At 32.3% G+C, this 16,121-nt stretch overlaps 1 protein-coding gene across 3 annotated transcripts; it reads right to left on the minus strand.

Annotated features, from left to right (window-relative positions):
- Window positions 1-5,269: 5,269 nt before the first annotated feature.
- Window positions 5,270-14,895, minus strand: LOC105782471 (uncharacterized). 3 transcript variants are annotated; one of them, XM_052627327.1, is made up of 10 exons: window positions 14,233-14,895; window positions 13,450-13,590; window positions 12,204-12,584; window positions 10,680-10,784; window positions 9,656-9,796; window positions 6,646-6,849; window positions 6,446-6,538; window positions 6,162-6,273; window positions 5,573-5,625; window positions 5,270-5,467 (listed from the first exon to the last, which is right to left on the minus strand). In XM_052627327.1, the coding sequence occupies exons 1-9, from the start codon at window positions 14,719-14,721 to the stop codon at window positions 5,582-5,584; spliced, it is 1,710 nt and encodes a 569-aa protein (XP_052483287.1). In that variant the 5' UTR covers window positions 14,722-14,895; the 3' UTR covers window positions 5,270-5,467; window positions 5,573-5,581. The 3 variants fall into 3 exon arrangements, with proteins under 3 accessions (XP_052483287.1, XP_012462685.1, XP_052483288.1); XM_012607231.2 differs by having other exon boundaries at window positions 5,270-5,625; XM_052627328.1 differs by lacking the exon at window positions 10,680-10,784 and having other exon boundaries at window positions 5,270-5,625.
- Window positions 14,896-16,121: the final 1,226 nt, after the last annotated feature.

Raw genomic sequence — 16,121 nt, forward strand, 5'->3', positions numbered from 1 at the left:
AATCCAGGATGGAAGCAACATCGAAACTTTGGTTGACATAATCATGGTACGGAGAATTTTAACAATGTTGCAAAACAGAATGCCATCAGTGCACCACTTGGTTGTAATCAACCTATGCCGAGGCAAAATGTCCAAAAAGGTTAAGCATCATCATCTATTGAAGACTAGTTGAAATAATATATGGCCAAGAATGATGTCGTAATTCAGAGTCAAGTTACTTCACTCCAAGCTCTTGAGAATCAAGTGGGGAAAATAGCGAATGCTTTAAATTTGAGGCCACAAGGAGCATTTCCAAGTATAGTTGAGCTAAAACTAGTATGTGTTGAGTGTTGACTCGATCCTCCTAGAATTGCCACAGCATTCATGCTGACAAAATGTCCAACCTTTTGCCCTGAAAAACCTTCACTCCTTTATTTCTCGTTCCTCAACCTACACCTACCAAACCACCAAACATAGCCCTACCACAAGCAATTAAAAGTACCTGATATTTAAACACAATCGAAGTTCCTAATGAAATGATGAGAAAATACAAATGAAATGTCCTAAAATACAACTAAATGTACCTAAATACAAGCAATTAGCTAGGTCTAAAGGCATGAAATATAACTTTTTTCAAGAGTTATCAATATGCTTATATTCTAAACTAACATATTACCATGGTGAATACCCTTTTGAACATACAGATACACACTTCTTTTCAAGAACTTCCCTTAAACTTATTCGATTACATCACAGAACTAATTCAACAAAATTAAATCCAAACGTATCATAACCTTATCATAGACTTACCTATCAAAGGATTCTCAGAATTTATCCAGAACTTGCCACAAAGGCGGATAATCACATTCTACCATACAGACTTAGCAGAGTACGCTACAAGGGCCAAACAGAATACGCCACAAAGGCAACATACAAATACACGTGTTTACTGTCCCGACAGACTTTCTTAAAAGGTTCCATGGGTTTTTCCCTCATGGACTTATCAAAAATTTCATGTCATGATCTCCAGTTCAATCTAAACATTATCGAAGGCTACACCATGAAAATTCAATCAAACATATCTTGCTATGGGTCTCAACCACATGGACTTACACATTCTCATGTTGTGATCTGCTAGTCCAGTCTTCATTTTACTAGAGGCTACACTATGAGTGTTTTCATGTCATACATTATCATGGGACTCAACCACATGGTCTTACACTTATTTTCGTACAGTGATATGCCAGTCTAGTTAGCAATATACCTGCCCTACTAGAGGCATCACAAGGGATGTTTTACCGCGAATTTACTTATCCAAATTTGTTTACGCATAGCTGATCGATTCATATATTCCTACATCAAACTTTTGTTGCATACTAACCATTCATTTTCTATTGATATAGTAATTCATACATAATATCATCACACACACATATCATCTTTACTATTCTTCATATACTTATCAATCATCAAAGGTATCATTATCATTTATATATGTACTTTTACTTGAAAAATTTACATGCATGATTCAGGCCAGAAACTCACCTTATACTCACCATAATTGTAGCTCGAAACTCTAGACTCGGACATCCATCTCAACCCAGTAACAACAGCTACTCAAAGAACATAGATTCATCATTAAAACCCATTCTCATACAATTTGCTAACATCTCAATCATATATAACCCCCATGCAATACCTTGTATTCATAATTTACTGTTCATATAATTCTTAACATCTTTACTCCTTCAAAAACTTAACACGCAAAGCTATAATACTTACCAATAGATGAAACAACCACTAGTTAAGTAAAATATCTTAGCTTCTAGCTCAAGAAGAAAAGATAACATTTAAATTTAAGAAAAAATAAGCAATGAGTAATATTGAAGGAAGAATAAAACTTCCTCATAAACCCTTCTCACCCATATATATATATATATATATATATATATATATATATATATAACCAATCTTCTCTTATTAGAACTTAACAAGTGTCGCTTGAATCCAGAATTTGTCACAGGCCAACCCAGAGGCAGAGTCTCAGGGTGTTTGTTGTGAATGAAACTAAGGGGTCAAAATATTAGGCGATTGTTAACATAAGTTGAAGCCTATTAGTGAATTTGTTGTATATAAAATTTAAGTTTTATCGACATAGATTCTTGGAAAATTTAATTTACTTAACAGCAATATCAATTGTATTCTTTATCTTTATTCTTTTATTATTGTAGATAATAATAATGAAAGTAATACTTAGATCATAAATTGGGTTGTGAAATCCTATAGTTCGGACCCGACGATCGAGTCAGGTATGGAGTGTTACAGAAAAAATATAAAGTAAAAATATATATAAACAAATAAAGAGAAAATAATATTTTTTTCTGTCACATGCCAATTTTTAATTGGTTGTCTTTTTCTTTAAATAGATTTGACGCTTTGACCAACGGTTGAACTAATAGAGGTACCAATTTGAAAAAAAAATAGTTTAAGTAGCACTTGTGACAAAAAAAATAGATACTAAAATAGAAAAATAAAATAATTTAGGACAAAACCAACACATAAATATCATATCATGGTATTCTTTAAATTCATTTATCTTCATGAAGTTGATGCTTTCATATTGGTTTCACCCACTAATTAGTACCTAAACTTTTTTTTCCTATCTTGGTAACTAAACTTTTTTTTGTCTAAAATGGTACCTAAACTACTTTTTTTTCCCAAGTTTGTACATTTGTTTGTCAAACCATTAACTCTATTTTAAAATAGGCCTAACCCACAAATTGGTACCTAAACTATGCCTTCTTCCTATTTTGGTACCTAAACATTTTATTTTGTCACAAGTGGTATCTAAACTATTTGTTCTCTAAGTTTGTACCTCTGTTAGTTCAATCATTAAAATAAATTATTAAAAAATTCATAAAAATAAAAATAATTAAAAATAGAGAAAGTCGATTTAACTGGATTTTTTTAGCTTGGTTCAATTGATCTATATCAATTTGCAGGTCAATTGATTCAATCCTTATCTCTGAATCAGTACCCCGATCAATTCTTGTTCTAGTTCTGAAAGCACTGATTTTGATTGATGAAATAACTTGTTTGATCCCATCAAGTAGAGCAAGCAAGTAGGGAAGTTCGAAAATAGAATTAATCGCTAGTGTCTCAACCTTGGGCAAATTTCGAGCATTATTGGTATTTCCATACATTATAAAGGAATAAAGAAAAAAAAGGAAAAAAAATAAGAAAGATAAATCATGTAAAAGGGAACATGAGCATAGTGTTGGTATAATTTAAGTTTATATGATGTGGTAGTTTATTATTGGCTAGAATGTTTTTACAAATATAGCATTTCGGTGTAAATTGGGTAACATACGAATAGTATAGATACCGTTTGTGACAAAATAAAGCTTAGGTACCAACTTGAGAAAAATTGTATAGTTTAAGTAATTTATGGGTTAAGCCCTTTTTTAAAATAGATTTAATGGTTTGATTAATGGTACTAACGAAGGTACCAACTTGGAAAAAAAAAGTAGTTTAGGTAATACTTGACCAAAAAAATTAGGTGCCAAGATGAGAAAAAAATGGTATAGTTTAAGTACCAATTTGTGGATTAAGCCTTTAATATTTAATGGTAACTAATATATATAATATAAAAGTTTTAGGGAAAATATTTGGTACACTAAAATTCCACAAGTAAGGTTAATGATGACAAGTGTATATATGGTATAGTAATAAATTAAAAAAGAAATATATAAAAAAATGGAACATGTGACAAATTTATTGCTTTGCTTGTGGAGTTAAAATGTGCATTGTCAATGTACCAAATAAGCCAAAATTTTATTATCACAATTTATACTAAATTATATCACACTCGAAATATAGATAAACATTTATGTAAAAAATTATATAAAACAATTGAAACTCTTATTGCAATGACCAAATTTAAACTTTGAATATTTTATATTCTAAATCTATAAATTTTCTTTAAATTTAAATGGTTTTTTATGCATTCTATATAAAATATAAGATCAGACATTTTTCAATTGAATTTGACACAAAATTAAATATTTTAAGTTGCAATTGAATTAAACATTCAAATCATATTTTCTTCGCAAACATAGCATAAATATATTTTAGCATCTATATTGCATGCATTGTTCAATGGGAATGAGGAATTTAGGTGCATTTGTTTCACATAAAATAATTTACGAGAAATATTTTTGTATTCTTTTATGTTTGTTTTATGAAAAACAACTTGATCAATAAAATTGATTTACATATCAATAAAAATATATTTTTCTATAAATTAATTTACCTTTTTAAAAGCATAAATCATTTTTAAAAAAAAATTATTTATGAACAATTTTATTTTATATAAAATTAACTTTAATCAAACCTAATATTATAATATTAAAAATAAAACTTTTTATTTCAATTTTTAAAAATATTAAAATATTGATATCAAATATTATAATGCTTAACATATTAAACTTGCATATTTAATTATTTCTATTTAATAATATAATAAATAATTAATATAATTAAGTATTTTAATAAATTATTTAATATTACAATTTTATCTTAATAATAAATTGACAAAATAATTTTAAACTTTAATAATATTCTTAATAATATTAATTTAATAATAATTTATAAATATTTAATAATAAGTATTGTATGATATAAATATAAATATTTTAATTATACCAATGAATATTTGTTTAAATCATTCTTAACTTCATTTATCCCTTCCACTTTAATGAATAATTATCTACTCATTAATGTAAGATATCTAATTTAAATTAGATTTTAATTAGACATTCCTTATTATTAAGTTATATATGACATTTAATATAATAGAGACATTTAATATTATAGAATTTTATCTTATTATGAAATAAATTTCAATTATTAAAAGAAAATATTTTCACTAAGATCAAACTTTTAAAAGATGATTTCAAGAAAACTTGCCAAATAACAAAAAAAAAATTACACAATCATTCAAACTTCAAACAATATCTACTTTTCTAAAAGATCAATCTAGTTTTTCAAAAATTATTTTCCCATTTACACAAACTCTTCTAAAGAAGTGACATTTAATTCTGAAATTCAAATCCTAACATATCTCCAAGATGACATTTACGGAAAATAGGCTTTGTACTCGAGCTCACCCTAATTTATAAAGCTTTGAACTGTGTAATTAACCTTAATTAATTGACCAACATACGAGAGAGGCAACAAACGTTGAAGAAAGAGCCAAGAACTCAAAACAAAAGGGAACCAAAAGACCATGGACGGAAAGAACAGATTTAATCAAGTATTTAAATTCACAAAAACCGAAGACCTAGGTTAACAAATATTACAATAACATTATTTTCCTATTCATCCAAAAAAATAATACATTGAGATTAGGAAATGCATATTATCTAATTGCATTGCCAATCCATAAAATTTTTGTGCCGTTCCAAATTACAAGGTGATTCTCAGAAGCCTGTTGTACCAATAGAAATGACATGAGCCAACCGGCAAATGATTGAAACTAAAAGAAAGCCATAAACCATTCTTCTATAACTCATCTAATCATATGCAGATTTACCTTGAGGTATCAATCACCTAGTAGGCAGTACAGCTGGCGAATATTTCCTGAAGCTGCAAATTGTATTACAGAAGAAACGAAATTTAGGTAAATGAACTCGTCCCTTTCAGCTCATTTGCTAAAAGAATCTTTTAAGTTCGTAGCATACAATATAAAGTTTGGTTTAAAACCAGCTCAGATGAACTGAGAATTTCATAGACCGTGTATAGAATGTTGACAGTTCAATCCCACCATTTATTGATCTCCTAATTTTACTTAAAACCTCACAAGGAAAAAAGACATTGAATAAGTGCAAAACCATCACAAAATCAAATGGCGAGGATTAATGACAATGTGTGGGAACATACTCAAAACCAACAGGAATTTACCCATTATTCATTTGAAACGATAAAATCTTCATTCACAAAATCATGAATTCAGTAAGAAAGGACCATATAATTTTTACCACATCATCCTATCATCAAAAAGAAATCTGGACTACGAAATACAAAAATAAAACTACAACCATGAATATACCTAAAACAATAATGAACACACCACATATAGAAATAAAAAGTGCATAACAAAAAGGATAGAGATGATGGATTACCATATAACCAGTCTTTGAAGTATACATGAAGAGCACATGATAACTCTCTTTTTCGATTTTCTTCAAGGGGAGCTTCTCTCAGTATTTGCTGAATCTCACCTAAATTCTTTTGCTGTCAATGACAATAGGAAGAAAACAAAAATTCAGTCAATTTAATATTGGAAAGATCAATAAAAACAACCATTAATTCTAACTACACAACATTTCTTCTATCATGCAGATAAAACCAACTCAAACTATGAAGTCAAAGTTTGTCATCCTCGGTTGGGCTTTAGTGCAATTACATTTCTCTGTTGAGATGTGAAGTACGGATCAGGTAAGGGGAATGGATTATTCCTTGTTGACTTAGTGGGTTCACCTTCAAACCAGTTTGGAATCTGCAGATTAAAGAAAAGCTGTCAACAAGATCAAATCATAAAAAGGTACCAGAAAAGAAAGATATGAAGATTTCCCAAGCTATGCTATGAAATACATAAAAGCATACCAGAAAATTTGTGAACTGATCAGGATCTAGGCATGCAGCAGACTCAGTTTGAGCATCAGCAACTCCTGCAGGATGAGATAATGAATCATGCGGATCGATCACTCCAAGGGCCAAAGGTTCATGCCATCTATTGATAGTTGCATCAATGCCAACTTCAGTCATATGTTCCTCCAGCTGAGAATAGAACGTGTTATACGGTGCCACCTGATGTTAAGAATTTCCCAACTGTTAGTCTTCCTGAGTGATTAAGTCCATAAGAGTGATAACAACCAAAACCAACACAAGAATTTCATAACTATAACTTCATAACAGTGTAACACCCCAAAACCAACTCAAGACAATAGAAAGATGAGTCTAAAACATAAAAAAACCCATTAAAGATTAATCAATGATCCGAAAGTCCCATCTACCAGCTGGGAAAAGATCAAGGAATGCTCTCTTGGGAGTGCTGTCAACCAATGGTCTGCAAGAGCCCATATTCTATTTTGCAGCTTAATTAGCTATGGAATATGCTAAATAGACCCCACCGGAATTACATATCCATTGAAAACCCTAATATTCTACATACTGTCTAACATAGTGATATTAGCAATTTGCATTAAAAAATGGAAAGAAAAAATCCCCAAACCCTCAAATAGATAAGCTGTAAAATAGATTTACAAATAACTTTATTGTTCTCTTAATTAATAGACTTAAAAACTACAGGTTTTATAGCCCTATTTTTCTAAAAAAATATTAACTACAGTTCCAACTTCTAACTTGTTTTTCACCCTTAATTCTATTGAATTACTACTGTTTTCTCTATAAAAAGGTTTGCTTTAGGGGAAAACAGCAGTAAATCAATAGAATTAGGGCAGTAAAACAAGTTAAAAGAAGTTGGAACTCAAAAAAAGTTGTAATGCTATAAAAAACCCTATAATTTCTTTCTGTTAATTCAAAGAAAAATAATCAGAACAATAATGTTGGCTGTAAAGCTTACAACATTTTTGTATAGGCTTCCTTGCAAGTTAAGTTACCAGGATTTCTTGCAAATAACGCTTTGTTCCTAGCCAAAGATTTAAAACCTAAAGACAATTTATAATCCTAGGCCCTAGACATCTATTATATGTCTAATAATACATAAAACTAACATAATAATATAAAACTCCTGCATCACTCTCCTTGGCTAGAAAAACTTATTTGATCAGCTCCTTGTCTAGCATTGATGGCCATTTTGCATAATCAATGGCCAAGTGCTGCTTCTCAGTACCTGTAACAGCATCATGATGTTAAGCAATAGCCACAACATCTATCATTCCCCCCTTCGAAAAATTCAAGTTGCCTTGTTGCCAGATAGTAGCTGCTCATTATTCTAAAGAGAATTTACAAGCTGATCAGCTTGTAAAGTACCTTGTCCAGTAAGCATTTGCGCAATCTGGTGGAGGTTCATAATTTTCTGGAAATGCTACAGCAAATATCTGAGCAGATGAGTCGGGGCTGTTAGAAGTTAGAACCTAGCCAAATAAGTTCAAGACTTTTCTCTTTTTCTTCCTTTTTTTTTTTTTCTTTTGTTTTTTGCTTAATCCAGTCTTCATAGTCTATGCAGTCAAAAGAACAATAAATCGAACTCAAATCTCTGCACACAATAAGTAAGCCTGTACAGCAGCATGTCCAAAAGGATCAATTTGCCACCGAATTCTGTAGTGACACCAACTCCTCTTTTCCGGCTAATTCAAACTCCAGTTACATCTCCTACATTCTCTTGAAGGGTCTTGTATTGATCAAGATTCATCAGCAGGACTACCTTCAGGATTGCGCAACTGGTTGTGGGCACCTTCCAGAATCTCCATTTGGTTCCCACATGTTCTTGTGGCAGCCAAGCAAAATTGAATGCAAAAATTCTTCAATCACACATATCACAGCCAATTCTGTTTCTTGATGCTGATTTCCTCCTCAACCTCTAGCACATCCAACCATGGCTTAATATCAAACCCTAATATAAACCCTACGGTCTAATTAGGTTTTAATGCCAAAATTAGTGTGGTTTAGGGAAAACAACAGTAGATCAATTGAATTGGGGCTGTAAAACGAGCTAGTAACAAGTTGGAACTCTTGAAAACGTAGGGTTATAAAAGACCTCTAGTTTCTCTCTATTAATTCAAAGAAAATATTCAGAATAATAATGTTGGCTGTAAAGCTTACAGCTTATTTATATAGGCTTTCTTGCGAGTAAAGTTTCGTTCCTAGCCCTAGATCTAAACCCTAAAGATAGCCAATAATTCTAGGCCCTGGCCGTGTATCATATGCCTAATAATTAATAAATAAAACAACACAATAATATAAAACTCCGGAGTAATTTCCCTAAACCTCATCACACATGTTTATCTAACATACTACTTGAGTGACTATTCAGAAATTATTTTTTCTTCTCTATAAAAACCTTGATATTATTGAGAAGGTACACTACATGTGCTAAAAATCTTACATAAAGTTTTGAAAAATTTAGGTAGACGGATTTTTATGTGCCTAAAAGAGGAAAACAAACAAGGTAAGGAGTTGGGGAAGGGAAACCTTTTGTTGTTTTAATAAAATCCCATATCACTTAAATAAGGAAGGGAAGGGAAATGGTCGATCTATACCGCTCTAAGTTGTCTCATTTTGCAACCAATTATGCACATTAGCACATACAAGTCCCAAGTCAACAACCATTGAGATAACATGGCCTATTTTATAAATCTTAGTGGATTTTGCCATCTATTTTTAAGCACATCATGCCTTACAATTGAAGCTTCTATGGAATCTATGACTTATGAGCAAAAAGCTCATTTTCAGCTTGGAGCTTGGTTAACTTACCCGAGCAAAGCTTGAATACAAATTTGAATTCCCCGGTCAATCCCCTATAATAAGACTAGTTAGCATTTACATAGAAATAGGTTCTCTACTAATTCTCATCCCAAAACTCAAGTTGAACTATGTGATCACATTAAATTCTTGTTGCATTGACAAAAGAGGATGCTTGTGGATCACTTACCTGTAGCTTGTGGTTATCGCCAACAATTAGGGGTCGCTGGTTCACTCCCAAAAAGAATATACACTCGCGACAATTGACAATGCAAACTCGTTTTGAAGCTAAAATAACATGAACTCGTTCACAGTGCTCAACTCTTACTGCCTGCAATAAAAGAAAAATAACATATCTATTTGTGAACTGAGAGCAAGTCATAATTGAACTAGAAAATGGGTTGTTCATTAAGGGGTATAAACATTACATTGATTGTTTTACAAGAAAGTACTATTAAAACATGGAAAAAAAAATGTGTTTCCATAAGAAAATAACTACTACAAACAAGATTACAAGAGGGAAAACATTAAGTGAAACCAACATCAAATTTTAACAGACTTAACACAAAGAAGGCATAGGCATATAGCATGTAGGACCAGAAATCATTTGTTGTTGATTCAACAATCTTAGCAATAGAAACTGATTTTTGCACATGTGAATGGCCATATTTCAGTTCATACAAATTCATTGTACTAATTTTGGCATTGCCAGGTAATGGAGCAAAGATGAAGAGGACTATTCTATGTATTCAAATAAAAACAGACCAAGCAACCTTAGATGATAGATTTTCAAATGAAGGGAGGATACAATGTCTTTACATTAGATCCAGAAACACTCTGAAAGTGAATTCATAGATTACGACTAGGTGCTAGGCAAATGAAATCAGAGATATACAAATAGCCATATCCTAAGTCAGAACATAAGGAGTAAAACAGTAAGATGCCAGATTGCCTTTCAATAGGGTGCCTTTGGAAACAAAGAAACAACTTAATAAATTATTTAATAGTAACGTACATTTTCCAGTCAGTATAATAGTGAATAAGAAGTATCAGAATAAATGTTCTTCCAGGATACAGTTCTAAATACCATAGAAATATTGTCAGTAATGCCATGCACCAAAACTAAATTAAATGAGGAAAAACAATCTGCATCCAAATTCCACATTACAGTAGTTCCACTAGTCCATAATTAGTACACCACAAAGGCAAAATACCTTGCCAACAGCTCCAAGAACTATAGTAGCATCAGAGCATCCATATATGGTGGCATATCTTAAAGGTGCTAAAACGTAAATGACTGAGTCATGGCAATTAATGACCTGAAATTATAATCATGTAAAGTTAGAGGTGTTTTAAGACAAAATACATAAATATCAAACAATAATCAAGGATTGATAGAAGTTGTCAGCATATCCCTATATCAATTATTTTCGGTATAAAAGCAAGCTAAGCATTCACAAAATAATGGGTTGAAGAAAACCTTCACCGAAAGTAAAAAATGCCAAAAACATGAAGGAATAAAAGTGTTTAGCCTCAAGCAAGGAAAGGTTCTTATCCTACTTAATGGGTTACAAGAAATCAGAAAGTTTGTCAAAGTGCCAAAATTTCAACAGATTGCAGTTGATGTTTGGCATTCAAGCACTACTACAGACATCTAAAAAAAAGTTTAAACCATGGTTGATATAGGAAGAATTTATCATAAAACTTGAAAATATTGCAATATGAAAAATCCAAAAGTCACTGACTAAAAAGGTAGGACTAATTGCACCATATGTAAAAAGTGCTCCACCTTCGTGCTTCTTGTTTCAAGTAAGACATATTATGCAAGACTTATATTTGTTCAAACTCGACAGCAAGTGTCAGATAAGGGTACATTTCCTGCACAGGTATGTTTAAATTTTTCTAACTTTGTTCATATATTTGAAGGATCATATCTTCATATCCACGTTCAAATACATGTCAGAGATCGGTACTTCAAGGAAAATAAGAGAGTCAAAGCAACATACTGAAAGACAGCTACCATTCAAGCCTTGTACCGTAATCAATCTTTTTCTCTCCACGTGTACATCATTCCACAAATAAAGAAACATGGACTAAAGGAATACAGAATACAGAATCGACAACAATTATATTTACAAAGTATAGCATCTTTATTGATGCAAGAGCTTTATTTATATTATAATATTTTATTATTTCAATTTTATTTGCAAGAAAGCCTATATAAATAAGTTGTAGGCTTTACAGCCATTACTATTATTCTAATTATGTTCTTTGAATTAATGGAAAACTAGAGGTTTTTTTTAAACCTAAGTTTTCTAGAGTTCCATCTTCTTTCCTACTCGTTTGTTCAGCCCTACTTCTTTCTATTGTTGTTGTTTTCTCCCTTAAACCACATTATTTGATTATAAGTAACACAAAAGAAAATATCCCCACCTATACTGGCATCTAAATCTTATCTCATCCATGAAATATGCACCAAACAGACAACCATCCCAATACCTATAAGATGGTAGCATATATATAATAACCTAATATGAGTTTCTATTTTCTTTTTTCTCCAACAGATTCTATACAGTAGTTAAATGACAATAACATGGAGATCAATAAAAAATCTAGATCATAAAGTACCTTCAGAGGTGTAGGTCACTGCATTTAAATGAGAATCAAGAAAAACATTACACAGCAATAACTCGTATATTTCCAGGTCTGACTAAATCCCAATGCAAATATAAGCTAACCTTCACAGAAGAATTTTTAAGATCTGATGCCTGCTTTACATAAGATGATTTAGAGACGCCCTCGATGAAAAAGGAACTCCTCGCACTTTGTGAGGCTTTGGCAGAACTTGGACTAGCATCAGACATAGCAATATCCTGATCAGAGCTGCTTGGAGAACCACTTTCTTTTGCAGAATTTTTTTCAGAAACATGCTCCAAAGAAGCAGCTATGATCTCTAGAAGCCAATCATGAACTTGTGATGCCAGCACAGGAACAGCAGGCATGTCTGGATCAGAATTAGCAAAAAAGGGAGCAGCTTGGCTTAAAGGAACTCCTTCAGATCCCTTATCACCAAAATGAATCAGAAATCCAAGGTGCTCAAATCCTTCAATGGTTAAAACCTGAAGGAATAGTATTTCAATGAGCAAACCAAGCCATAGAAGCTAATAAAAAGCACAAACAAATAGCAACAAGAAAGAACAATCAAGAAACATAATAAGAGAGTTATGACAGTCTAGCTGATAAAAAGGAGGAAGGATAAACAGAAGAAAACAAATCAAAATATGGAAAGTCATGTGAGAGGAAGAAGGTAGGGACAAAAAATAACAAAATATTCATAAAATCTCCAGTTTATATTCCGAACACTTACAAATAAAGTTTCAGCTCAAAATCAGAGATTAACTGCTGAAAATCTGGGAACGAGTTCTTTTATCCTCTTTTGGTAAAAAATGCTCATATTTATTATTTTAGTCATGCAAATGACACCCCCAATTTTTCCATCCATCATAAAACCAGGTTTAGCACTAAAACAAACCAATTTTTGGTTGCAAACCAATCTAAAGCAAAGGAAACATGTAAGGAGAAAAAGTGCACAATGAGGACTCCATTGTTTCATAACAGATAGTCTTATTGAGTTTTTTAGTAAGACGAGCCAGATTATTCCTTCAAATACAAAAAATAAATCATGTCAAGACATTTTATAGGCAGCATGATCTACATCCCAGCTCATTAGTATTTGGCATCAATATTTGGCTCTACAAAGTGCAACCACTGAAAAAATTCATTTGTTCTTCACCTTTTAAAATGACAGTTATTTTCATAAATGAACTACAAAGACAAATGAATAGTCAAAATAAAACAAAAAAATTACTGAGAAAAAAAAATGCAATCCTTGATACATATCTCAAATATTTGAGTTTTTCTTGAAATGAGAGGAAGAGAACATCAAACTTCAGAGTTCAAATAGCAAGAAGCAATGTTACAAACCATAGACTCTTTGCCTTCCCCCTCCACATGCTCCGACAAAAGAGAGAGAATGTTAGCCAAGTGCTTTTGTAGATAGGACAATTGATGGGCCTCTTCATCAGCCTGTGATGGCATAAACCGACGAGTGTTGCTGCGGACAAGCTGTGATAAGAGGAACCACCAAGGTTAAGTCCAAGTGCTCACATGAACTAAAAGACTCTGGTCAGTGACTCCTAACAGCAAATAGAACCATAATTATAGCAAACGTTCAGACAGTGAAATCTGCATTGCTGAGATAATTAGCAGAATAAAGAGGTGGGACAAACAACAAATCATGTTAGAAAATCCTGATGTATAATCATGCATTTTAGGTGTGGAAAAGTTAAATATTAAACTTTTAATTCTTCAAAAACATTATTAGCTTTTGTATCATCAAAGACATTTTCGCTTCTTTTCCAAAACCCAAAAAAAAAAAAAAAAAAACCGACTGATAAGATTAATACCAAACATAGCCTCAATTATCGAAAGGGGTAACATAATCCTAAGAGATATCTTTCAATTTGCCAAACCATAAACAGAAGCATATGATTGTTTCCCAAATGCCAATCAAGAGTCAATATTTCGTGAATTTTATCAGCCCCGAAACGAAGATGTTCATTTTCATAAAAGTTACATGAATCTGATGCTATTGTTAAAATGACATTGAAATTAAATCAATAACCACCTAATTTTCAACAACCACAAATCCAAATTAGAAAACCCACATTTCATCAAAAAGAAAGGCCAGTTGATTAAACTCCTTACCTGCAAAGGCGAAAGAGCCGACAAGTAACCGTCGAAAGCTGACGTGGAAGGCCAAACATCGGCAACTGCAGCGGAGTCCTTGTGCGAGCGCGGCAAAAGTCTCTTATACGATTGAATGTACAAAAACAGGACCAGATCACGCAAATCAGCTCCAATGGAGTCGACATCCTCGGGCCGGGCGGTAACGAGTGGGTCGGATTCGGAGTGGAGAACCGAGGAGAGAGTGTCGAGGATGAGACGCGCATGGTCCGATGAGATCTGAAGCGCGTCAGCGAGGGCCGCCGAGCCGACTCGGAGAGCGAAGGACGATGAGAGTTTTTCCTTGAGCTGGGTTAGGGCTTGAACTGGGTCTGTGAATATGAGCTTCTGGATGGGTAGGAGGCCGTGCTCAAAAGGCTCGCGTCGCGGGTGGAGGAGAATGGTCGGGGTTGGAGTCGAATTCGAATTGGGGTCGCTCGTTGAAGTTGATGGTTCAATGGGGTCGGTCATCGCTTTGGTTGAGAGAGGGGGGGGATTTCTTTCGTTCTTTTTATTTTCTTTTCAAAAGACAAAAAATGGAAAGTTTTGGTTTTGCAGATCCTCGACAATGGATGGAATGATGTTTGAAGTGGGTAGTGCGAGAGCCGAGAGCCGAGAGGAGAGACTGAGGGGTTAGGGTGCAGAGGAACTATTTACGTGGCAGGATCTAATTATTTACCTTAATTAATTATTATGTTATTAGCTCAGAAGAATTTAGACTAAATTACCCAAATACTCATTTTAGCATTATCGCGTTTTATTTTCATCATTTAAAAAAAATTTTGTCAATTTAAATGTTGCCATTAAAAACTTTGATTGTTTCGATCACTTTTCGTTAAAATTTAAACGGAATGTTGACTAGATCATGACGTAGGTATTTCATTTTACATATAATTAAATTTATTTTCTTAAAATTTAAATCATTAGCACAAAACGATGCTGTTTTAATCCTAAAAGAAAAACTTAAAAAATTAAATTGGGTTAAATTTTGAAGTTAAGTTTTGGAGGGGAATTAGGATTTTTTGGAATGGTAAAAAAATCCTAAATCAGTTCAATTGATCTAAAATAGAAAAATTACTTAAAGAATTTTTTTTCCAGGAAGATAAAAAAAAGTATAAAGATTAGGATTAAGAAAATCATTATATGATGTGGGATGCAAAGTATAGGGTTTCATTGATGAGGAATCTAGAAAGAGCAGCATCGACGAAGGACACAAAGAAAGCTATTAGATAGTGACAGTAAAAGGTGTTTAAATAGAAAAGGGAGGATATAATGAGTCAAAGTGATGACTTACAAGAAATTGTGAAGATTAGGATAAGGGTTTTTGAGAATTTGTCACCAAAGGCTTTGAAGTATATTAAGAAACTGCTAAGAATTTTAGATTTTGATATCAATGAAATGAGGCTTGATATGATTATATGAAGTATTCTTAGGTAATGGCATCTTTGAGAAAATTAATTGTGGATTTTCTTGCTTCTAAAATTACTATCAGGCATTTAAGTTCTGGTTTATTCATTGAGTAGTGGTTAAATTCCTTCATCCTGATTGTATCTCTAGTTTTTAGAGAGCTACAACCACATTTAGACCTAATAACTCATATATTTGTGTCATTTTGTGTTATGGTGTTGGTTACTTTTTCCTTGTATTTGATATTGCTAAGTCTAGCCACAATCATGTTTTCACAATCGAATTTATACTATCTTTTTCTTTCCTTGTTATGTGCTACTAGGAATGTTTATATTGATCTTTGTTGTGTTGGTTTTCCAAAGTTTACATTAAGCTAGTAGTTATTTTAAGGTGATCACTGCCGTGCTTGCCAATAGTTTGTTTGTTGATAATGTGCTTTTTATGTATTCCCTCTATATATTTGT

The sequence above is a fragment of the Gossypium raimondii genome, unplaced genomic scaffold, assembly GCF_025698545.1.
Source record: "Gossypium raimondii isolate GPD5lz unplaced genomic scaffold, ASM2569854v1 Contig00221_ERROPOS27313597+, whole genome shotgun sequence".
Lineage (NCBI taxonomy): Eukaryota > Viridiplantae > Streptophyta > Magnoliopsida > Malvales > Malvaceae > Gossypium > Gossypium raimondii.